Source organism: Hypoxylon fragiforme (genome assembly GCF_022984875.1).
Source record: "Hypoxylon fragiforme strain CBS 206.31 chromosome Unknown GGS25scaffold_7, whole genome shotgun sequence".
Taxonomy (NCBI): domain Eukaryota; kingdom Fungi; phylum Ascomycota; class Sordariomycetes; order Xylariales; family Hypoxylaceae; genus Hypoxylon; species Hypoxylon fragiforme.
Genome location: NW_026054762.1, coordinates 1,933,064 through 1,958,343, shown reverse-complemented (window position 1 = coordinate 1,958,343; position 25,280 = coordinate 1,933,064). Strand labels below are relative to the sequence as shown.

Genomic DNA, 25,280 nt, shown 5'->3' with positions numbered 1-25,280 from the left:
GTATTAACGCGGTACGTATATAATTAAAAGAGGTATTTATATAACTTAAATTATATAAGGAGTTAAATCCCTTTTTTACTTTTAAATTTAAACCTTTTTTTTTAAATATTAATATTATATTAATTTCACTTTTATTATTTTTACTTTACTTATTATTTAATTTATTATATGTACGTATTTATTAATAATAAAATATAAATAAAGATATAATTAATAAATAAAAATAAGGTTTATAATTAAGTAATTAATAAATATATAAATAATAAATAAAAATAAAATAATTATTAATTAACTTTTTAATAATTAAAAGGTTTAAAAATTTTCTAAGTAAATATATTATTCACTTTTTAAATAAACCGAGATAATATAAAAATTAAAGGTTTTTTAATTGTAGTAAAAAATAAAACTTAAAAAATTAATTAATTAATTAATTAATTAATATATAAAAAAAAAAAAAAATTAAACTTTTAACGTTTTAAATTAATTATATATACATCGATAAGATTTAATAAATTATAATAATAATAATAAAAATATGTTTATACGGCGGTAATAATAAAAATATACTTATATAATAATAATTATAAATATATAATTATAATTAACAAAATTTAAGATAATTAATATAAAAAAATATAATTAATAAAAAACGTTTATTTTAAAAAAATATAATTAATAAAAAACTTTTAAAAAAAACGCACGGTTATTAAGCAATTAACGTTAAAAACGATTTAATTAATCTTAATTTTCTTACATAAGTTTTTAGAAATTACAAGGGTATTTAATAACGTAATTAATTTAATAATTTCTTATAATAATTTTTTATAATAATTTTTTAAAAAAGTTTTAACATAAAAATATTTTTTAAATAAATAATGTTTTAATAAAAGTGGTAATTAAAAGTGGTAATTAAAAATAATTATTAAAAATAATAATATATTATAATATTAAAGAAATTTTTTTTAAAAAAAAGTGTGTTATAATATTAAAAAAAAAGAAAAAATAATATTAATTAAAAAATATTAAAGAAAATATAAAAATAAATATTAAAATTAAATTTTTCCTAAATTTATATAAGAAATAATTATAAAATATAAAATAATTATATATAATATTATTATTAAAGCTTAAATCGAAATAAGCCTTAAGTTAAGGAAAGTTAAAGGAAAAAATATATTACCTTATTTTATAAATCCTTATATATTTAAATATATTTTTTTTTTTCATGTTATTAATTTAAGTTATTTTTAAAATAGCTATTATTACAGCGGTTTATAGTTAATAATATCGTAACATTTAATTTATTTAATTTATTTAATTAAATTTATTTAATTTAATAAATTTAATATTTACTTAATAAACATTTAAAATATTGTTATATTTAAAGTTATATTATTATTAAAAAGTTATATATAAGGATTAATTACGTGGTTATTATAATAAGTTATAATAATTATAGTTAAGGGTTATAATTATTATAATTAAATTATAGTTAAAGTCGTTAAAATTTAATTATTTATTAACTTTAAAGGCTTTTTTTTAAAATAAAGGACTTTAAAAAAAGGGGTTTTATTTTTTGCTTTTAACGGTTAATTTAAAAGCTTTTTTAACATTTATTAAACCTTTTATAATTTAGCTTTAAACCTAATTAAAAGAGTATATAATAAACAGGTCTTAAAAACTAGTGACAGGGGTTTTACGGATTTATGTAAAAGAAAAGGTGCCAAATTAGGTTAGGGCCATTTTTTAGCGTGGTTTTGAATATTTTATACAGGTGACCCACATCAGTTAAGAGACGTCTCTTAACTTAAGGCTCATTTCGATCTGGGCCTGAGTGTTGCTATCCGTACTCCTATTTTTTGCTATCGGGGCTTTATTCGTACTTTTATACATCCCATACATCCCTTAAACCTTAAATCCAGGCCTAATCTAGCGCCCCTAGCGCCCCCAGCTGCCCACATCAATTGAATCCAAATAGCTCTCTGAAACATATAGCCACAACCGTGCAACCAAATTCAATTGAAAGCGCATTCAATTACCGATTGATTGATATAGGTCTCAAATTGAGGCGATACTCGGTCGCAAAGTTATTCAAGAAAGTAGGTGGCAGCCAGGAAAGCACGTGACAGCCCTTAGGGCCACACTAAGGGCCCTTAGCGCCCTTAGAGCCCTTAGAGCCCTTAGACCCAAACCTTATTCAACAGTTTCAACCTTGAATAACTTTCCAACCACATGTCACACCAGGATGCAACCGGATTCAATTGAAAGAGAATTCAATTACCGATTGATTGATACCAGCTGCAGTTTGAGGCGATACGTGGTCGAAGAGTTATGTTGGTATTTGTCTCGACAGCAGTCACGTGACACTCCTTAGCGTGGCCCGAGCGGCTCTAGGGCTCCTAGGCCAGTACGTCTAAAAACACTACAACTATTTTCTAAAAACACTACACCTTCCTATTTGAGTCTAGCAATTACATGCGACACTCCACCACCTAATTTCATAACGTTTTTGTCTAACTGCATAATAGCGCCTCTAGCGCCCCCAGCTGCCCACATCAATTCAATCCAAATAACTTTTCAACCACATGTCGCACCATGATGCAACCGGATTCAATTGAAAGAGAATTCAATTACCAATTGATTGATACCAGTCTGGAACTAAGGCAATTTGTGGTCGTAAAGTTATCCAGGTAAATAAGATGGCAAGCCGGGGCCACGTGACTACCCTTAGAGCCACGCTAAGAGCCCTTAGGCCACTTAGAGCCAAACCTTATTCAACAGTTTCAATCTTGAATAACTCCCTGAAGCAATCAGCTACAAACGTGCAACCGATTTTGATTGAAAGAGAATTCAATTACTGATTGATTGATTCCGGCCGCAATTTGAGGCGATACGTGGTTGAAAAGTTATGTTGGTATTTGTCTCGAGAACAGTCACGTGGCACTCCTTAGCGTGGCACTAAGAGGTCTTAGTGTGGCTCCAAGGATAGTCACGTGCCTCCCGGGCTGCCACCTTTTTACTTGAATAACTCAGCGACCACCCATCGCCTCAATTTGAAACCTACATCAATCAATCGGTAATTGAATGCGCTTTCAATTGAATTCGGTTGCATTATGGTGCAATATATGATTGAAGAATTATTTAGGTGGATGGGATGGATGGCTTGGACAGGCCCTAGCTTTTAAGATTTAATAGACTTATAAGATATATAATACTTAATAATAATACACCTAAAGGCCCGATAGCAAAAATAGGTAATGCATATAATAAAACTTTTATAAATTATATTAAATTATATAATTAAATAAAAACGTTATAAAATTAAGTAATAAAGTGTCACATATAATTATTAAACTTAAATAAAAAGGTGTAATATTTTTAAAAAATAATTATAATGTTTTTAAATATATTGCTTTTAAACGGCTTTAAGGCCTTAATTAAAATCTTTTTTAAACTACCTTTTAAAAAATAAAGAGATATATTTAAGAGGTTTGCTATGTGCACTACCTATTTTTGCTATCGGGGCCTTAGGTGCACTACCATCAGGTATTGTACATCCCATAAGTCCCTTAAAACTTTAAATCCGGAGCCGCCCCAGGCTCTCCAGCCCTTCAATCCATATAACTTTTCAACCACATGTCGCACCACAATGCAACTGGATTCAATTGAAAGGGAATTCAATTCCCAATTGATTGATATAGGTCTCGGATTGAGGCGATACGTGGTCGCGAAGTTATTCAAGTAAATAGGTGGTGGCCTAGGAGGCACGTGATCACCCTTAGAGCCACACTAGGAGCTCTTAGGGCCACACTAAGAGCCCTTAGGGCCACACTAAGAGCCCTTAGAGCCGCCAAAGAGCCCTAGAGCCGCCTGGGGCCACGCTAGTAAGTGTCACGTGACTGCTCTCGAGACAAATACCAACATAACTCTTCTACCACGTATCGCCCCAAATTGCGGCTGGTATCAATCAATCAGTAATTGAATTCTCTTTCAATCAAATCCGGTTGCACGCTTGTAGCCATATATTTCATGGAGCTATCCAAGATTGAAATTGTTGAATAAGGTTTGGCTCCAAGTGGCCTAAGGGCTCTTAGCATGGCCCAAGAGCTCCTAGTGTGGCCCTAAGGGTAGTCACGTGGCCCCAGCTTGCCATCCTATTTACTTAAATAACTTCGCGACCACGCATTGCCTTAATCCGAGACCTATATCAATCAATTGGGAATTGAATTCCCTTTCAATTGAATCCAGTTGCATTGTGGTGCGACATGTGGTTGAAAAGTTATTCAAGATTGAAGGGCTGGAGAGCCTGGGGCGGCTCCGGATTTAAAGTTTTAAGGGACTTATGGGATGTACAATACCTGATGGTAGTGCACCTAAGGCCCCGATAGCAAAAATAGGTAGTGCACATAGCAAAACTCTTTATTTTTAAATCATTTAAGGTTATAAATTATTTACTCCACACATACTTTCACGTTATAATACCTAGTAGCTTATGTCAGATCTCTTTGGATAGGTAAGCATAGGGCTAGCCCTTGAATCCATCGCAAGTACCCGCAGGTCTTAAATCTGTTTCGGCTTCACGTCAATGATATGGAGGTTAGGAGCGCCATAATAGCCCATATGAAATGGCCCTCGACTCGGGTGACTTCCATGGTGCACTTTCCTAGCCTGGGCCCACTTTTCTTGGAAAGGGGCTTGGGGGCCCAAGTCAAAGGGTTCCAATCTGACAACAGCCACCGATCCTCGAGTTGCACGCCTAGGCAGGCTGTGTGTAACTGAGAAAAGAACTTCGGCACTTGGATATCTCAGAAAGTAACTCGCCGGCCGCTATCAGCCTTCAACTATGTCGCCGTGAGGATAAGGGGGAGGGAAATTTTTAGCGTGAAGTTCACGATACGCTACCTGAGCAATAGTGGGATATCGTGTCGGTATATCTAGCTTTGGTCCGTGGATAAAAGGCGTTGATTTAACTCATAGATGTAGAACCATCTATCACCATACAACACATAGGATAACAATGCCCCTTCGAAGGTGTGATATTCGCCAAGCGAGAATGTTCGGATGGTAACATTATAAAAATATCCCGATACTAACCCTCAGTAGGCATAAAGGAGGCTATCAGTAAGTTGTGAGGACACGGATCTGCAACCTGAAAAGAGGTAAAAGCCTGCCAGGACAGAATGAAGCGGCTAGTATGTTATATGGTGAGCTGATCAGCGTTAGCGGCCAATAAGACAAGTAAAGCGGAAGACCATGCCTAATTGTCTACCTACGTTGATTTCTCTCTAGAAGATATTTCGCTTACTGGGTCAGATATGAGGAGTTTGGGGGTGGATAATATATGCTGTATCACCTGAAAGTTGCCCTATCCTCCCCACCATCTCTTGCCGCTTTACGCAGACATGGTCAAGCGCTAATGAGGGAAGGCTCAGCCTTTGATCACGACAGCTCGGGGGGGGCGTCAAAAATGTATTGGCGAAGTGAAATAATTTCCCGACTCAAGGGAGTTGAAAATGAAATGTTCACTCTTCGCGAGGTGACAGGTTTCTGAGAACCCTAAGGTCCATAAGAAGGTACCTAGGTACGAATACGCGCCATAATCATTTACACGTAAAAGCCCAATTAATGCCCAGAACTTCCTCAATTCTTGCATACGCCCTATAGCTATCTTGATGCCTAGCATCGTCGATGCTTCAATTCCGTTCGAAACACAAGACCTTTTAGAGTAGTACAACCCGATTTATATCGTAGGTCCCCAGTTCTCATCCATGCAGAGCGCATCGAGATACTCGAGGCTCGATATGTCAGACTTGGTCACCACCCGTTTTCGGAGCCTTGTCGTTCCAGACAAAGCCGTACCGACAAAGCAAGCCCGCCATCCTCTCCGTCCGAATCAACTGCAACTCACCCTCTGAAGGACCCCCTCCGGTTTCCGCCAAAACGGTCTCCCAGAACACGCCCTCGAGCTCAGCACGGTTGTCGTAGTAGTGCCACCCTTTGTAACTCATGTGGCCGAGGATGTTCTCAAAGCCCCCGAAGCCAAAGGGGAGGATCCGCGCCTCGGCCCAGTCCACAATCCCCGTGACGCTGCCGGTTTCAGGGTCGACGAAGATGTCAATCTCACTGAGGCATGAGTGGGTAAGAACCGAAGGAAGCACCTCTGAGAAGAGCGATGGCAGCTCTTGGCGAAGTGCCTCCAGTTTGGGCGCAAACCGAGGCGGTAGTTCTTTAGAGAGACGGTAAAAATGTCGGTGTCGAGTTCTGCAAGTAGAGCAGCACTCTTATCTGGGTGTAGTGTTTGGCGGTTGTTCCATGGCTACGCGAAGAAGCTACAGGTACGCTATCAGACAAGATATCAAGCGAAGGGGCTTGCTTGTAGACACACATGGCGAGGTCTCTCGCGGTGTTACGCTGTCGGCGCGTGGCATCTGGCTGCACATCACAAGGGAGGGTCGTGTGCGATGAGGCAAGGCGCCCCGGGCAGCGTGTTCATCTTATAGACATGGAGAGACCGCCCTTGACCAATTGTGCCGTGGTACTTGCAGTCAGGCACGAATCGGCGATGCAGCTTCTGGGCTAGATCCGAAACGGCGGCGTCGATGGCAGAGTCATGGGCTCGGAATTGGAAGAGCCTAGAACCGTACCCCCCAGCTGTACCCGGGTAACTGTACGGGATTCACCTGTCCGCCGGCGTGGGATAGGGCGAAATCGTCGCATTGCTGTTTTGTTACAGATGGGTTTTTGGTGAAAAAGGAGATGATTTCATCATCGAGGTTATAAACGTTCATCATTACATTGAGGGCATCATAGAGCACTAGAATGAAATGTGAAGAGTGCGGGGGTGACCTATCCGTGAGAGGAGAAATTTGGTGTTGTCTTTGCATTGGAGTAATGAGAGTCTTACCCTTGGCTTAAGCTAAAGCAGCAACAGCTCAGGGTGGCTTAGGAGGCGATGCATAGGTATATTTGTTGTACGATGTAACCCAATGCCTACTCCGAAAGACTGTATGCTGTTAGAAAGGCGTCGAGGTTTCTTGTTTTCCGGTGGAACAGACTTTAAAGCTATATTGTCCTTGAGATGGTTGGTTAGTTTGGTCCAATCACCAACATACTTCTATATAGTTCCGGATCTCGTCGGATATGTGACCTAAGCCTTCTGGTACAATAACCAACAGTGGGCCTTTATTGTCGCAATGAACTATGTCTTCTGGATTCTCGCTTTAGCGCGAGGAATTCGTTTTGGAGTATCGATATGGCTCAAGATGTGAGAGGTCGCCGCATCATTAAGATACACTTTGAGGTAGAGGAGGAGCCTGTAGGGGAAGTGCTTGAAGAGAAGGTGCTTGTAAAGGGGGGGATAACCAAGGATATTCCTGTACTTTCGCGAACCGGAAACAAATCACCCGAGGACTTTAACGACTCAGAGCATTTCCTCTTGATCTCGCTGAGGCTTCTTCAAAATTCAAGACTAATCTCTCTTCCGGACAAAGCGATTCAATTTACGACGAAGCCCGGTCAAATAAGGGCAAACCTCAAGAACAACAATACACGAGCCGATGCTTACAAGAATCTGTTGCTCCAAACAACCATGGACCTAACAAGAGAAGTAAAAGAGGCGGATGAAGAAAATTCTCTATGGGAACCATTTTACCGCTATCATAGGAATGAATTTCACGTTACTCCCTCTGCAAGTCCATATCAGCGCGGTGTTGGTATCCGCTGCCCAGGCTGGAGAAGAGGAGGCTCGGCAGAATCAGAGGAATGCGATACTATTCGCACCTGCATTCAACAGCATCTAAGAGATAACGACAGGTCATCGCCTCCTTTCATATCAGTGTCGGATAGCCCCGCTAGGATATATAACATAATCACGGCTGACAGGGAGCGGACTGCCGAGTCTACCAGCATCATAGTCATCTCTCGGATGAGGTTTTCTGGATTGGGGGTATGGTTTGAGAAAACGACCGACCTCATAGATGACTATCGGATCCCGAAATGGTCACGCCAATATCCAGATGGCTGTCAATATGTCACCGATAGTCATTGGTTGATACATCGATGGCTTCCTCAAGCATGCATAGTGCTTGAGATGGATCTCAACCAATTCGCCTTGTTTTGCAAAGACTCTGGAGCTATCACGGAACTGGAAGATGCTGACACTCACGCTATACCTCAATATTCGCGATCGGGCCGGTATAACTATGAAGCGATCCGCAATTTTGATAGGAGACCTTTGTTGAAAGAGATACTAGAGTTCAAGGCTAAATTGAGCGCTGGAGAGGAAGGCGCACAGCCAAAGAATGAGACTAGACTGGTAAACGCTGAGGTGGAAGTTCTTACTACAGCTTTAGGGAATCTTGGGCTGTCAAGCAAGTAAACGCTGAGTGTTGGCCAGCTTGACACCAAGACTTCTTCGCTGCAGAAATAGGGATCACCCGAAAGTTTTGCCGAGAAATTATCATCGTTGTTGGCGGGTATACATAAAGCTACGGCATAGCTTCAAGTTCCTCGCAAATTCCGTAACTAGATACTTAGTTAGGTAGGTATCTGCACAGTTTATTGTATCCGTTCATTGGCTACAGGCGCGTTAGCTGAGGCGCATTCGCATGGCTGATAAGTTCTGAGCGCGCACTATCATACACACGCAGCTCCCATGATGAGCAGGCAGCTTAAAAAAAAGGAAAAAAGAAAAAAGAAGCCTCCAGTTCCCCCACCAAAATGGAGTTGGAAAGGGGCATCGGTCCAAGTTAGTTGTCAACACGAATATTCCTTGAAGTGCAAAAAGAAAATCAGATATATCAAGTTACTTTATTGCTTATTTCTAGTTCTAGGTACCTTCAAGGTTATGTAGTACTTAACCTAAGATATCAATCTGCTCCTGAAGGAGAAAGAAGCCACAACCTCGTTGAATCAACCCGATTTCTTACATGTATCTGTTCAAGGCCTTTGAAAAGCCTTTGAAAAGCCTTTGGGTTGCTTCACTTGTTTTTGCTCTATTGCTTCTGCTGTTGTTGCTGCTGTTGCTGCTGCTGCTTCAATTTATCTTGTTTCATCTTTTCTTGCTGCACTTGTATCTTGTGTTCTTTAACCATGGCGATACAAAAAACGCACCATGGGAATTTCGCACCGTATGGGATTCTTCTAGCGCACACGGCACATGGCTTAGTGAGAATAGATTTGCTGGGCATTTTCGAAGATAAGATATAGGGGATGAGCTTTTACTGTTGAAGCGTGCGAATGGAGATGATGTTTTGAGAATATTCGATCGCTGCATGCAAGCTATATGCGTGTATAATTAGTTAGGTTAGAACATTTCATATTGAACAGAACTGTATCATATACCATTACGCATTGAATAGGTACTTTGTTGGGCGCACAATCGCATTGTTCATGTCTCACATACCTACTCCGTAGTTATTCTATACCTACCTACCTAGTACATAACTACCTAGATACGGATAATCTAGCAATTGCTAGGGAAATTCTGTGCCAGTGATTCTCTACTTAGTACTAGGTAACATCCATCGATATACTGGAGGTTATGTATTGTGTTGTAGGCAAATGGACGTGTACCAGTAACCTAGGTACCTACTAGGTAGGTAATTTATATCTAGTACCTAGTACCTACCTACTAATACTAGTTACCTACATACCTAGTGTCGCATTGTGTCACAATGCCATCCATGATGGATCTCAGTTCTGGCCAATGATACAACGTCTACAAATATAGAACACGGCCCGCGTGATAGCGTTCCTCTTAGCTAGTTACCTCTTTAGTGTTCCAGGATCAGGGGTGGGGGAGGCAGCCCGCCCAAACACCATACTTTTGGATTGTCCTTATTGTTGATCCACCTTTTTGGCCTCACTTTTTGGTCAATTGAATTTTTTACTTTCTGTATCTTACCCTGCAACGGCGCTTTCTATAGGTTGAAATAATACTTGGCCTGATCCATCTTTAGGCACGAACTCCAGGACATCATCTCCGTCGGGGCGAAATAATCAAGATATTGATTATATGAAGTCCTGTATGCAGCTACCATGCAAGTAAGCCATAATTATCCAGTTTCCCTGCGAATGGACGAATAGTGCTTAGAGACACATTCAACACGTAGACGCATGCGCATACAGCCCAGATTATCATCTCCTTGATCAAAGGTTTGATCACGAACTATGGTAAGAACGTTTCCTTTAACCATAGTTTTGATCAACTGCATTCGTTTATGAAGATGGCCCTGCAACGGGGCAAGGCAAGTAGCTACTCTACAATTTGGCAAGCCAATTAGATATCAAGAAGAATCGGCATTGATGGTAGTTTTAAGGTCGCCCAGGTCCGTGTCCATTTAATCAAAAATGTAAAAGTAGCCCTATAGATGATTGTCAGATGGATGTTCATGAATACCTCACAAGTCAAGTGATGTCCGATAGAGCAGATGCGATGAGCTGCCACCACCAACAGAAAATAATATGGTATTGTGTAAGTGTATATCTACGGTCACTACTATCTAACGGTTAATGATTTGAAAACTTGAAGCAATGTACCAGTCCTAACGCCATTAACCTAGTGCAACTGTAACAACTACTGTGGAGGAATTTCCTCAAAACTACACCCAAAATGTATAAGTTGTGGACACGACAGGTGCAACTATTGCGATACGGACTATGTCAGGGAAAGCAGGGAAAGCAGAGAAGGACTTGACAGCTTATATACACCCTTGGGGACTCCATTGGGGGCGAGTGGAGGCACAATCGACCATGCGGCTCCGCAGTCTGAGTGCATACCGGTAGATCACAATGAAGACAAAGAGGCTCTGCGGAGAGGCGACCCAAGACTAAGCAGAACTGCATCATTGTCCCAGGCCGAACCAGAGTCGCGCAGTGTCCCTGGCGTCCCTGACTTTCCTGATTTCCCTAACCCCACAACTCAGGTCTTTAATGATGCTTGTGAGGATGGCGAACATACCCCTCGTAGCTCTCATTCCGATGGCCTTGATGATTGCAGTCAGATTCCTATCCTCGACTTAGAGTGGACAGACGAGGACCGCGAATTCGTCAAAGACTTCGGAATCGACTTTGAAATCACAGGCCTTCATATACCACCCATAGAAACAGATGACTTCAACGGCGTTCATAGCACTGGGTTATTCGAGCCCCATTACCCCATCGAGTTCACTAACCATGACGGTACCGTTAAGCCCCAAGCACTTACGTCTAGTGTCCCTAAGGACACTGATATACTTGAACATAATCCTGGCGCGCATGATCCGAACAGCTTTAATCCTTTTGCGGCTCAATATGTCGGATACTATGAGAGCTCAAGTAAAACTCCGCAAGGCTTAATTGCTTCTCAGTCTTCAAATGCCCCGCACCAATTGTCAATAGTCGATCCCCTAGCGGTGGTAGACCAAAGTGGTTTAACCTTACCCTTCACCACTCAACCCCCTATAGTCATCCCACCATTTGAAAGCGATGATCCTAAACAACCTACCAAAAAGAGAAAGCATTCTCATACGGGTCAGCAACAAGAGCATTCTAGCCATGTTGGTCATCAACAGGAATATTCTGACGAAGATCCCAAACCTTGCGAAGATTGTTTGCTGGCGAATGGCATCAACGAAAACAAGCCCTTTGCTTGCCTTTTATACAAGCGTAACCCAGCCCGCTACATTTTTTGCATGAACAAGACCTTCAAGAACATCAGCTCTCTGAGGCAGCACCTGGACAAAGAGCACAAACTCCGCCAGCACCACTGCACGGCCTGTTGGGAGTCGTTTGAAGACTCCGCTTCACTCAAGGAGCACGCAATGTGTAGGCCAACAGGGGGCATTCCAGTGGATAAACTACCCAAGATCACCAAAGACAGGGGGTGCGGCCATAAAAAGTGGTATAGGATTTGGACACAGCTCTTTGGGGCCATGGCTCGCCGGCCAAACTGCCCATATCCTCACCCGGCACGAGATATGAGATATCAAGTCCTTGGTCAACTCCTGCACCATCTCCATACTCGAGAGACCCAGCGCGACTTTAGTGAAATCGCTGCAGTTATTGGACAGTGGCTTGCCTCCAGCCCGAAGCCACGCAGCGATTACTTGCAGTTTATTACGCTGTATCTCCCTTCTACTCCCCCCCACCTAGCCCAAGATGTAGATATGCACGTAGCGATTTCTTGAACACACCTACAATACCCAGGCAACTATCAACCAGATCTTCGTTACTTTCCATATGAACAATGATGATATTCAAAGGCCATAGGTCTTACCATCATCGTTAAACACTGTCAACCTGAGAAGCTAGTAAGTTCATCTACCCAGTACTTAAAGCACCCTGCTTATCTCTTGGACGTATTAATACTAAATATCGACCCGCTAGGAAAACAGCTATCGGGTTTATATCCAAGTTGTTAACGTATTATCCAACCTTGAAGGTATTTACTATTTACTATTTACTAGATAGGTAAGTATGAATCCCTTCACGTCTACAGGTCGACTTACATCAACTTACGTCTATATAGAATCAAACAACATGCCCCACCTCCCGTAGATGATTTGTGGTCTCTACATCCGGTGTAGAAAATTTATTAGATGACAGATGTTCGAGTTCTTCTTTTTTTTTTTTCTCTTCCCCCTTGAGATCACAAACCCCCCATTATAAATCAAAAACATTGAGGCTAGAGCAACACACCTTCAATTGGTATATATAGGAAACTAGTTCTACGAAACTTCAAACCCCATCAATTTAACTTGTAACTATTCCCTTTTTTGCGACGTCTCAGAGCATCGACTTTTCCACAAACATGTTCAGGTACACACACACACGCACATCAAAAGATCAAATACAATAGGTACAATGCCATTGATTATTATCAATACACGATGATAGCCCAAGCCAAACCAGTCAGAGGAAAGCCCATACCAGGGTAAGTAGTTACCATCGAGTGCGCCTGCATCAACGCCCTCGTCCTTCTGGGAACCAGCCAGCCAGGAATTCGCCGGCCCCCTCTCCCTCGTTTGCTCACCCCCCTCGTTGGGTGTATTAATTTCCGACTTATTAGATAGTTAAGTAGATCGGTAAGTAAGTAAGAGTAGGGTAATAGATACTAGACACGACAGGAGACAGACAGATACCTAGGCAGACAACGATATATCTCTCCTCCTCTCACCCCTCCCCCCCCTTGCTTCCCAGCCTCATCCATTTAATCTCCCCATTGCTTTTCCCCTCTCCCCCTCAATCTCTCCCTTTATCCCTCTCTCTATTTTATTCCCCCTCCCTCCCTGCCATTATCACTCCCCCCCACCCCCAAAAAACCCATTCTGCCTCAACTTCTCCACGTCCCCGCCCGCCGCGCGGATCGCCTGCATGTACGCCTCGCTCATCTTGCGCTTGTGCTCCATCGCCTCCCTCTCCCGCCTCGCCTTCGTCTTGCTCGACCCGCTCGGCGCCACCCCGTTCATCAGCACCTTCTTGTCGCTCGGCGTGTAGTTGCAGAACTCGATCGCGAAACCCCCGCCCCCGCCCCCGAGCATGTTCTCGTAGCTCGTCGCCCGCGAAACACCTTTGCCCATTGGCGACTGTTGCTGTTGTTGCTGCTGTTGCTGTTGCTCGCCCCGCCGACTCCACGACCGCCGCTTCCGCACCGCGAGAGACGACGACGAGGCCCGGTGCCGCGGCCGCCCGACGTCGTTGTTGTTGTTGCCGGCCGGGCCGGGGGTGGAGGGGAAAGACATCCCGATCCCCACCCCGATCCCCATCGGCGACGGCGAAGCGCTCTCTTCGCGCAGCGCGTAGCACATCGCGCCCGCGCCAGGCGCCGGTGCGTTTCCCGCGGCAGACGCCGACGACGCCGACGACGACGCCGAAATCTTCCGCGGCGAGCTCATGGGCGCGCCGTAGTGCCGCGCGCCCGACGACGGGGCGCGCGGGCGGTGGCGGCGGTGGTGGTGGTCTGTGTGCGGCGTTCTGTGGTACTGGCGCGACAGCGACGACGACGACGACGCGTGGCGCGGGGTTGGGTTGGGGGGTGCAGGGGGGCCGTAGTACCCCGGGTCGTCGATGCTGTTGCTTGAGCTCAGCACGGCGGCTTGGGGCGTGCGGGGTTGGGGCATGTGGATCATGAGGCCGGTGAGGTCGGGGTTGCTGCTTCCGCTGCTGCTTCCGCTGCCGCTGTGGTGGGGATGGGGGGGTGGGTGTGGGTGTGGGTAGTCGTAGGGTAGGTCGCTGTGGTGCTGGTGATGGTTTTGGTTTTGTTGTTGATGGTGCTGGGGGTAGGCAGTCTGGCTGCGATGGTTGCGATGGCCGCTCGGCTGTTGCTGGTGCTGGTGGTGGCGCGGGGTATCCCACCACCCGGGTCCTGCCATCGGGTTTCCTCCGTCGGGCATATATCCCGCTGCCACTCCTGAGCCGGGAGGCGTGGATGCAGACCAGCAGATGTCAACGTCGTTGGCGTGGCTGTCGTTGGTGAGAATCCCTTCCATCGGCCACTCAGCCGAACTGGTGCTCCGCTGCTTCGGCTGCGAGCGATACACGTGTTCGTTCGCCGAGTCTACTAACCCTAGGCCATGTGTGTAGAACGGGTCGTCGGTGAGTGCGGGCGTGTCCATCGGGGTGTCGAGGTTGAGTTCGTGGCCCTTCGCCATGGCAGGGTGGATTACCGCTGGCGAGGCCAGGAAGTCATCGCAGAACGGATCATCAAAATTTCCGTTTATCAAATTCAAGATGTCGTTCCCCTGCTGGTCAGAGGGTATCTTGCCTGTCAGTGGCGGGGACAGAGGTAGGCCTTCGAGATTGAGGGAATCTCCCGCATCCTCCAACTTGATGTCCGGGAACCCGGTCATGTTCAAGCTGTCTGGTAGCTCGTGACATGTGCTTGCTTCTTCTCGCTTGAACAAATCTGCCAACGATGCCGACCCGTTGGTCACTGCTCGGGTAAGGCCTTGAGATGATTTGTTCGGCTTTGACCGATGTGTGGCCCGGCGGATGGTGGCATAGATGGAGTCTAGAACACGATTGTGCTTGCGGGGACTCGGGGATGCTGTGCTTTGAAAGGGTGGGCTTGACGGGGCCGTGGCGTTTAATTTTGGTGATTTCAAAGATATCCCTTCTAAGCGAAGTAGTTCCGAATCCGAGATCGAGCCGCCACTCAGGACAGGGTCTGCTATTAGGGGAACGGTGAGCTCTACCGGAACAGACTTACTTTGGTCTGAAGTCGGAGCTTGAGACGGAAAGAAAGTAGCTATATCCAGTGAAGCAGCAGTCGTAGCTGTCACTTCAGATTGTGACGACCCAGACTGCGTGTCCAGATCATGGGACGAGGAGTTGGTAACACTGCCATTGAGAGAATCGAGCAGGATGGATGGGCTAGGGGGGTCATCGAGTAGCTCGCCGCCACCCAACAGCGCGGGGTCTGTGGTGTCAAAGGTGACGAATTGGTCAAAGAAATTATCGCTTGCCACCCCTAGCTCCTCGCCGTCGGGCCAATAAGGGAGTTGGCCCTGATCTTTGTCTGTCGGGTAGTGCACTGCCGTGAAGGCCATGGCTTCGAAGGAGGGAGGAGGGGAAAGCAATTCCAGCTTGCGTATTCACTCAAGAAACTTTTTTTTCTTTTTCAGTAGTGCCAAAATGTTCTTTTGGAGCTTGGGGGGGAGGTTAGGAAAGAAAAGAAAAAACGAGGTAGAAAAAAAAGAATCTACCAAAGAGAGAATATGAAGGCTCAGCCGAGGTCCTTGTGTCTAGACATATGTAAAGTCAACAAAACATGCGAAGTCTGCTACGGCAACAGCAGGTATGAGAGCAATATAAGCCACGGCGAGGCTGCTGACAAGGCTAGAAGTTGATCATAACAGATAGCCGTAGCAACGAGTGAAGAAATAGCTATGGTGTACGGAGGAATGTGTATGAAGCATCAAGCGAGTCTAAACTTGAGGTAACTCATTCCACTGGGGGATGGTCCTTTAAAGATGAACAACATCTTGCAATATGTCCTCCCCACACACCTTCCGGGGGGTCCTAACGAGTCTATCCACTCGAGGTTTACCATGCGCCATATTGACCCATCCACGTCGATGATAATGACAAAGAGAGAGGTCAAAGAAAGTAACCATGGCCGTTGTTGATCGATGAATAAATATAATGAAGTTATCAGTCCATCGGCGCACAAGCTTCGGTGGGGTGGGGATGTAGACAAAGAGTCATTGGAATGCAAACTCATCTCCTGGGAGAGAGACGGTGAGAAGAAGGGGGGGGGGGACTAAGTTGCATCATCAAAACTACCTCTAGGTAATGTCTACATAATTAATTATTTCTAAACTTGGCGCCGACCGGAAAATACCGATAATCCATAGACTTGTCTGTTGATAGACGTTGTTTACCATGGGCATGAGGTTCAATGTGGTACTAATTATCGAAGGAATATGTAGATATGGAGTTCTACACTCGCATGCACAATCCCTAGGTAAGTACTTGCCTCCCTAGCTACGCACGTAGGTAGTAGGTAATAGGTAGGAGTAGTTTAGAAAACCAAGGGCGTCAACGATTATATCTCTTCAGGAAAGGTCCATTTACCTTCCAACATGTGAAGCAATCATATTTATCCACTACGATACCCATCCAGACTAGATAGGTACTTGAGACCTTGTATCTATCCCATTCAAATCATGTAGTGACATTTACCTGTCGCGTGGTAACTGCTTGTATTTAACGTATTAGCAAAGCTCCGTCAGGTACCACTGCCTTTGTTACATCTATCCATACCATTGAATTTCAGGTAGAAGACATTCTCGAAAGACAAAGGCCGAATTTACATCACCTCATCGATGTCTCATGTATGAGCACATTTCCGGAAACAATGCAAAAATTCACTAGTGAGAACGGCTTTGTTAAAAGCTTGACTGGATAGCTACTCGGAGCCAGGCCCAAAAATGAGCTTTCCTCAGAATCAGAAGAAATGCTCCTTTGGAGCTATGATTTTCAATAGTAATATGAAGCGCCTCCTAGCTAACGCACATGGTGGCCGCCTGGCATATTAGTCATCGACATACCTCACGCAGTGGTGAGAAACCCCTCGCGTATGAGTGAGATGCGACGACTATCCGAGCCATCCATCCCAAATGACTCTAAATATCGTATTTCCTATCTATCAGTTGAATCTTCCCGAGCTCCCGAACCCCATTCATCCCTTGTCCTGCATGCACGTTTAGAAATATTCTGGATCTTCAATGCACCCGTTCCGTTCCTATAACGCCAAGTCAAATGCTGTCAGCGCACTGTGAGTAGATACACAGGGTATATACGTCGTCCAAAAATACCCCTAAAAATCTCAGTGACCTGACGCGATGCAATTCCCAGCATTGTCATGACCAGTTAGTGATACGAAAAACAAAACGCCTGCCGCTCGCTCATGGGTATATGTGACAAAGGTCTTAACCAAACAAAGAATTTCGTGCAAACACGATAAGAAGAAAAAAAAAAGTGAAGAGAAGAGAAAAGAAGAAAGGAAAGAAGCAATAGCTTTATGTTCTCGTAGTTAGAACTTATACAGCCGTCGAATTTGAATTCGAAGGCACCTCGGAGTTCGGTCGTTTTGTCGTTTTCACCCTCCTGCGCATCCTCGGTACATTCTTCTTCATATTATTACTTCGCGAGGCTGCCTCGAGGGACGATCGATATTTCAGAAAGCCAAATTTCTTAATACCTGCCGGAGCTCCTGCATCTCTCAAAGTTAGAGCTTCGCTTGGGGCTGCCTCGCCGTCTTGAGTACAGTAGTCCATGTCGACCTCCAAATCCATAGGATCGTCATCTTTGGATACTAATGCGTCCACGTAATTATCGGAGATGGGTGGTTGAGACGTCGGCATAGAAGCAGTTGAGGGCCCTGCAGCATGTATGTTGCATTGTATCCCGTTCTCGATCATGTTCGTCATTAAATCCAGCGCACGGGGTTTTGCTGGGCCGCCAAGGTGTGTTTCGGATTTCCCTTGGGATTTGCCCCATTCGATAGCCCTTGGAACAGAATTGAAAATAGGCGAATTGTCAAGTGGGTTTTCTATTATTGCGTAAGATTTTTGTGACGGTTGTCGTAGACATGATTCTTGTATCAGATGATTCTCGACTATGGGTTCGACGGGTTGGCTTAGGTGTGCTTCGGCAATAGGTTCATCAAGTTGTGGCCCAGGACATGACGATGTCCGCATTTGTGGTAGAGTTTGGTTGGTTGAGCCCTGTGTTTCTACGTCGGGCTCCATAGGCACTGACGACAGGCTGAGTTGTGCATTGAGTGAATCTCGTATAAACGTCTGTTTGCTCATCTTACGAACGAGATCTCCCATATGGCTGCCATCCGCAATGTGTAAGGCCGCTGGCGATGTCGTGGGCGACACCGAAGTAGTTCGGCATGAATTGGTCTTCGGAGATGACGGCGGATCATCATCATCGTCCAATGAAGTGTCCAATCTAGTCCTCTGGTTAAGGCCAAAATGCTCAAACATTTTGGTCGAACGAGTCGATCCAGAGAAAAGAAGAGGGACGAGCGAACGAACACCACCAGGTCGGGATCCCCAGGATTTAGTAAGATACAATAGACTGAGAATAAGACCCCAACGAGTCCAGGTAAGCAAGGTGCTGTAAGCTGTGCCACGTAAAACACACGATTTGTCGAAGCCAAGGCTGGTTTACCAACCAGCCGGTTCCCGCGCTAATGTAAGACCCAAGCAAACGCCACGACGTGTCTAACTCGTGGCCGAACCCCTTGGTACATGCCTGCCCACCTACCATGTACCTAGGCAGATAGGCTTGATACGATAGGCACTCTTCTCTTTTTTTTGTCTTCGCTCTATGCTTTCTCTATTGTCTCCAATAGTATGAGTTGGACATACGGCTGGAAGATGAGGATTTTCCTTCACAAAACGTATGAAATAATAGGCGGAGGGGCACTGCCTAGCAAACGAATGTAATTTAGGAGGGAAGAGAAGGAAAGGAATGGAAATCAGGGGTTGCGTAAGACAGTGATGAACAAAGCGTGGGAAAGTGATAGGTAGGCGCCGAGAACGGCAGGCTTAGACGAGGAAATCTGCCTGCTACTATGTATGCTACTATGTAGGTACGTATGTAGCATCAAAATGGAACATTTGAAAATGGAAAAAATGGAAAAAATACAGTAGTAATGGAATAAGGTACAGCTGCAGTGGGGTGGCGAAGGGCTCCCACAGCTCCTCTCCCAGATCTCCCTAACCGGTAACGAAACGGACCACACCCTTGGGCCTAGCTATGGTGCTTGGTATAAGCGATCGACACTAATTCGGTGCCATTGGTTGCACATCCTTGGAGAAGCTCTGGGGTTCTCGTCCGAAGGTTCCAACCGACGAGACAGCTATCAAAAGTAGCCAAAGCAGGTAGTTAGTTACTTGATAAAAAGAGTGCATATATCCCATTGAAGTTATATATTCAATGGTATTATACTCAATGTTGAAACATGTAGGTTAGTAGGAACATTGAACTTCCAAGGTTGAGAAAGTTTTTACAAAAAATCAGATCATTTGAATGAATTTGTAAGTGCCACAGCAGCAGTGCTAGCCCTGTATTCAATAAGGAAACCGCACTCGTACGGTTTCAGCAGCTCAACGTCTGGTAATATCCTCCAATCTTTAACGTTACCTCTTTAGGCAACCAAGAACTTTTAGATGACGCTAGAAGGATGGCTAGGACCTAGCTAGGACCCCGACAGCACCGATTTATTTCGTACCTACCGTTGCATGTAAGTAGCCTGGCAGGTTAATTTGCGGGCTCCCCGCTTATTAGAACTTGTTGGAACTTTTGAACCGAAGCTGACCAATAGGGACCGTGCAGCCGATGCATGGATATGAGTGGTGCCGCTAGGTACCTACACCCGTCCTGCTGGTATTTTATTGTGGGGTGAGGAATAGTTACTTGGTAAGCCCCGGGATAACTAAAGCCTCCAGTTTATAATGTTAAAGGAGCACTGCCGCAATTAACATTATCTCCAAACTCTAGTTATGTATTGTACGTCGTACAGTGCATAGTATTTGATTGTAGCCAATAGTTAATAGGTACATACATAATACCGTTTATATATCTATCTACATAGGATAAGGACCTAGTAGGCATGCTACTACTTATCTCCGATGAATGTCTTCTACCATACCGTATTCAAGTATTTCAATGTTAGTAAACACTCTTTATTTTCCATCCCTCGAAGCAAGTAAGCATCATTAACATCTTAACATATCATATCATCCATAAATACTACCACAATACAACATCATCACAACATGCCTACTTTTATGTCCCAGGCCACGGGTATCGATCGTAATGGATCTTACATAGATAGGTAGTATTATGTAGATGTAGGTTAGGTCATGCGCGCCAGGCTAGTAGTACCGGCCCGAACAGAAAACCACACCCAACCCAACCTAGCAGGTAACTTGCCATCTTAGCGCGCGGGCTTGACCAGGCGTGATCGACGCCCGCCCGCAGGAAACGCCTAGCTCGCCGAGAGCACCTAAACTAATAAAGTGCCTGGTTACCAAGATCCAATGCTGCGTTCCCGGGAAACGGGAAACCTTGAAATGACGAAATGCGCTATGTAATATATGTATTGTACATCCATAAGTCGGGGTTGACTTGCAACTTGGAACCTACTACAGATACATCACCAGCTCAAATCCTCAACTAGAGTAGTTACCTGCATGAATATGTTTAGGATTTATTAAGGAGCATCAAGTTGTATGTACCTATGTACGTCACATTGAGATAGGGATGAAAACATTGAATACATAACTAGGTATATATAATTTGTTACTTGTAAACTTTCAAAAGTTCTTTAAACCCCCTCCCCGATGACCCCCGCGACAAATCACTTAGGTACAATACAACCCCATCGCCGACCTGCCAAATCTGGTATCTCGTCATGATACCCTAGGTCTCCGATTCATGCATGTCTAGATAGATATTTCCGAGGAGAAGGAACCATGCCAACCCTAAATAGACATGTCAGCTCCTAAGCAGAACACCTTGTATTATGTCCCATAGATATTGGCTTTCCTTTCTCCAAGTCTGCGTACTTGATGCCAAGGAATGAACAAAGAAACTGCTTAGGTAGCTGGCTTACAAGATGATTGGTTGATTGATTGATAGGCCACGGATAAAAGATCATATAATTCGTGGCGAGTGACTTCATATGCTGCCCACAGCATCGCAAAGGCCCCCTATGTCACTTGATACCCGTAGAATGGGATGACTCCTCTCACTGCCTACTAAAACTGGATGCGGTGGTTGAATCTAACGATTGTCAAGGTTATTTCATAATCTCAATGTTGCTAATTTATCTTTTCGTGTATTTACAATAGGCGAACACGTTCTCGTACCATGTGTGGTATTAAAACGATTCTCTCGAGCCTCTCTGGAATGTCGCGTAGAAATAGGCCGTAGTATCTTTTAAGAGATACGTGCCCCACTACTTCATACCCGTCTTTGATCTCTCGCAGTAGTTTTCCTTGCGTGTCGGCTGAATGATATGTTGCTAATATCAGTATTTTGAAGTTCTGGGTTTGAGAAATAATGTTTCTGGAGGGATCCTCCCCCAGGTCTTCAAATGGATACAATTTCGCATATACGGACCGGTCTCCTTGAGCATCCCAGGTCACCCAATGCCCGATTCCCACGATCTGTTGTTCAATATAGAGCTCAGGGGAATAGAATGCGTACATACCATGCAGCTTTTCGCGAAGAAAAACTACTTTGACTTCAAACACCTCCGCTTCGATATGAATAACCTTGAAAAGGCGGTAATCTTCCAGATGTGAAGAACCTAATGGCTCGTAAAAACTTTGTAGCGATAACACCTCTCCTGCATTGTTCTCTACCCAGACCTTGGGGTTCGATAGCATCTGCTTGGATATATCCTTGTTGGCCCACGTAACCGAACCGGACCAGCCAACCCAAGACCAACTGGGAAATTCTTCTGCTCGGCGACGCCTCCCAGTTTCTACTTTCCAGTTCATTCCATTCATAAATTGGCAATCATAGCTTATATTGTCATAGCTAATCGTGCGTTTTATAAGGTCGACTTTCACCGGGGGTAATATTGGTACCCTGAATATGTGATGAACAGTTTGGTGTGCCTGGGTCAGATAGCCGAGGATACCTAGAAACCCGTCAAGATAGTCCTGTTCGTATGTGAGTTTCCTTCGCGAGTACTCTGATATATGATCAAATACGTCATCGGGACGAGATCCAAACTCTTCCCTGTGGAACATTGATTTGGACGTGATAGTTTCATATGTGACACTATCTAAGTCATCACCAGATGAGTCACCGTCATACGAGTCTGCTCGGCCGAGCTTCTGGCAGTCGAAATATGCATTCGTGTTTGTGAAGATTAGCCGACGCCTGGACAAAAGTGCCTCTTGGTATGTCCAGGCCCTAGCCATCCAAACACTCCCGCGAATCTTTTGAATTAGCTCTTTAAAGCCCTCATAGGATGTAGTCTTAATATGAAGCGACCCCTTGCGTTTCTTAGACACTCCTAATAGGCCGTGATCAGGGTCGAACCCAGCTGCTGCTATGATTGTCAAGGACGCGTTATGATAGATTTGTCCCATCTCTTTGATTTGCCTGTGCTTCTCAGCCGGATCATTCTGATCGATGCAATACCGATCCACCCAAAGGTATCGATAGCCCAGTTTGCGAGTAACTTCAACTGCATCTCGGATAGTTGCCGGCAAGTCTGCGAGGCCCCTCGACTCGTTATGATAGCTACTAGACTTTTTATGGTGCTGTTGGCCCCAAACATAACTAAGGGCGAAGTAGGGATATGATGGATCGGCCTCCACGAGCCTCAGCGTCTCGCAATCAATCAACTTCGAAGGCCCCTGCTGCCAATACTTTGGGGCTATACATTGTATATGGCTCTCTGTTTCGCAAGTTGAGAGCCATCGTTCTACTTGTTCGTAGTCCAAGAAACCCGCCGATCCAGAGGGTTTAAAAGGCGAGCTGAGCTTAGGTGGTTGGTCTTGGGGCCCTAGTAAGAGTTCATCACTATCATTATCAGACGAGTCTTCCCAATAACGCCGCCGCCAAAGTGCCCTAGTCTCTAGTAGCTCCAATTGGCCACGAATGACTAATCCTTGACTTGAAAGAATTGGAAATTTGAAGAATCTATATTCCATTTTGGAGACTCCTAATAGATGGCCACTATGTAGGTATATTAGCATTGCTACGAATTCACCTCCGTCTCGCTACTTACCTAGGCACATAAATTCCAAAGCCGCGCATATACGTGGAACATGTGTAATATTACATGCAATTCAGATGACATGGAAATCATATCCAGCCATCCAGGTAGAATGACGAACACAAATTAAATATCTTTGCATATTGGAAATAATCAGTCCTGCTCAGAGTGATGCCAAGCTTCTCAAGATGGGGTGTCCAATAGCACAACAAGAAGTCACAGCCCCTTCACCGTGGCGGTGCTCTTCGCCAGGATAGCGGATATAGGCGCCGTCACTCAGCGATCTGCATCAAGGCGTTTGCCCATAACCAGCGCATTCTGATGTGGACTCCAGTGATAGGCTCAGATGTCGTTGGGTCGCGAGTATGGCACCAAGAATGATCAAGGCTTTGTTCTGCGGGAAGGCAGCAACACACTAACCGTCTCAAAACATTAGCAATCAAGTCTTAAAGCCACAGGAGCCATATTGACTAAGGACGTCGTTCACGATAGAAAAAAGTGGATAAAAAAAGTGTATTGTAGAAGTAAAAGATCATCTTTGAAAGGGGTACTACTAGTACTCCAAGAAAATTACTAAATTGGACCTTGGGCGTCTTGATGATTCTATAGCAATACTCAAGACGGAACCAAGGGTATGACAACAACTCTTTTATTCCGTAACCAAAATACCCCTATCACGCCCCTATCCACACCCTTGAAGGAGAGTAGAAGGGCAAATGCTAAGAGGCTATTCCTACCATGCTACTTTTTCTTCGTGATTTCTCTATTAAGTTTGAAACCTACTTCCTGGAATTCATTACTAGAAAATGATGACCTTCCAGGCGACGGTCCTTATGTCAGAGTCTGTCCGTGATTAGAGGTCTTGCACCGGGTGATAGAAACTTGAAGTCTACAACAGCAACTCAGCAGTAAGATTCTGTCCTAAGTGAAGAGGTCGCACGCCTCTGTATATAGGTATATAACACATTGTGTACTCTGCCGCCTAAGTAAGTAGTAGCCACCTGGCAGATGAAGGCTAACGCTAGGCTCTCCCTATGGCTTCCAACAGTATCGAGAATGGAACTTAGATGACCCCTATTCAAGTCTACCTACCTAGGCGGCAAGGTAATTACCAGCAGACCAGAGAAACAGAGACTCGCCTCTCATCACAGATAACCCAAATGTGTCAATGGGCTATGAGGAATCCAATGCTTGGAAGAGCCACAGAGACCCGGTGTAGGTACGATAAGGTGTGGTGTAGCTGCTAATGTCGCTATTCACACCAGTCGAGGCAAACCCATTATCGCCCGAAAGTACAGCACATAGCACAAAAGGCCAGCCATGCTATCTGCGTTTGCTATCGAATATTTCTTTCTAAGAAAGCTCACTTGATACGTTCCAGGTCTATGGGTAGGTGCGTACCCAATGTATATCATATTACCTACCCCACATGGAAAATAGGTATGTACCTTTTCCCGGTCTACCATGATGCTATTTTCGATCTTCCATGCATGTTTATACCTAGGTAATAGGTATATATACACTACTCAGTAGACTTGGAGGATTCTCGTTCCTAGCCAAATCAGATTGTTGGTTTACCTGAGTCGAAGCCATATCTAATAAGCAACGACAATCCTACCGATCCATGGCAGTGGCATCCGCAGATCTGCCTGGCCACCAGGGTGCCTCGTAGCTAGGTAGTATAAGGGGATTCTTCAGTGCTTTCCAAGTTCTTTAAGGATTTATACCAACAGTACCATTTTCGTTTCTTCCTTGGTCTCGTAGCAGGTAGACCTTGATATTAGTGTACTGTACATAGCATAGCCTATCTAATATCTATTGATCATGGGGATATGTATTGGGCTAGGTATGCGCTCAATTGATGGGACTAATATAGCGCTTGTTTATGGCCAGGTAACTGTCCTCGACATACAAGTGACAGAGCCGCATGTACTAGAGAATAAGGAAGAACCAGGATAAGTCTTCGCGCATGGTCATTAATGTATGCCGAGAAATCCCGCGGCTTTTGCTTTCTACGGCAGCCGGAACACTAGCAATGCAC

At 44.4% G+C, this 25,280-nt stretch overlaps 5 protein-coding genes across 5 annotated transcripts; 2 read left to right on the top strand and 3 right to left on the bottom strand.

The window, feature by feature from the left end:
• The first annotated feature begins 7,050 nt into the window (after positions 1–7,050).
• Positions 7,051–8,652, top strand: GGS25DRAFT_375715 (uncharacterized protein). Its single transcript, XM_049258226.1, has one exon. It carries the CDS (start codon positions 7,253–7,255, stop codon positions 8,375–8,377), a length of 1,125 nt encoding a protein of 374 aa, XP_049114817.1. The 5' UTR covers positions 7,051–7,252; the 3' UTR covers positions 8,378–8,652.
• A 1,762-nt stretch (positions 8,653–10,414) lies between these two features.
• Positions 10,415–12,167, top strand: GGS25DRAFT_523820 (uncharacterized protein; the record flags this gene model as incomplete). Its single annotated transcript, XM_049264493.1, has 2 exons — positions 10,415–10,474; positions 10,563–12,167. The coding sequence occupies 2 exons, from the start codon at positions 10,415–10,417 to the stop codon at positions 12,165–12,167; spliced, it is 1,665 nt and encodes a 554-aa protein (XP_049114816.1).
• A 1,081-nt stretch (positions 12,168–13,248) lies between these two features.
• GGS25DRAFT_375607 (uncharacterized protein) lies at positions 13,249–15,681 on the bottom strand. The gene has a single exon (XM_049258225.1). The coding sequence runs from the start codon at positions 15,525–15,527 to the stop codon at positions 13,278–13,280; it is 2,250 nt and encodes a 749-aa protein (XP_049114815.1). The 5' UTR covers positions 15,528–15,681; the 3' UTR covers positions 13,249–13,277.
• Positions 15,682–16,781: 1,100 nt separating this feature from the next.
• GGS25DRAFT_499768 (uncharacterized protein) lies at positions 16,782–19,121 on the bottom strand. The gene has a single exon (XM_049261811.1). It carries the CDS (start codon positions 18,474–18,476, stop codon positions 17,523–17,525), a length of 954 nt encoding a protein of 317 aa, XP_049114814.1. The 5' UTR covers positions 18,477–19,121; the 3' UTR covers positions 16,782–17,522.
• A 1,910-nt stretch (positions 19,122–21,031) lies between these two features.
• GGS25DRAFT_499766 (heterokaryon incompatibility protein-domain-containing protein) lies at positions 21,032–23,374 on the bottom strand. Its single transcript, XM_049261810.1, has 2 exons — positions 23,256–23,374; positions 21,032–23,203 (listed from the first exon to the last, which is right to left on the bottom strand). The coding sequence occupies exons 1-2, from the start codon at positions 23,278–23,280 to the stop codon at positions 21,345–21,347; spliced, it is 1,884 nt and encodes a 627-aa protein (XP_049114813.1). The 5' UTR covers positions 23,281–23,374; the 3' UTR covers positions 21,032–21,344.
• Positions 23,375–25,280: the final 1,906 nt, after the last annotated feature.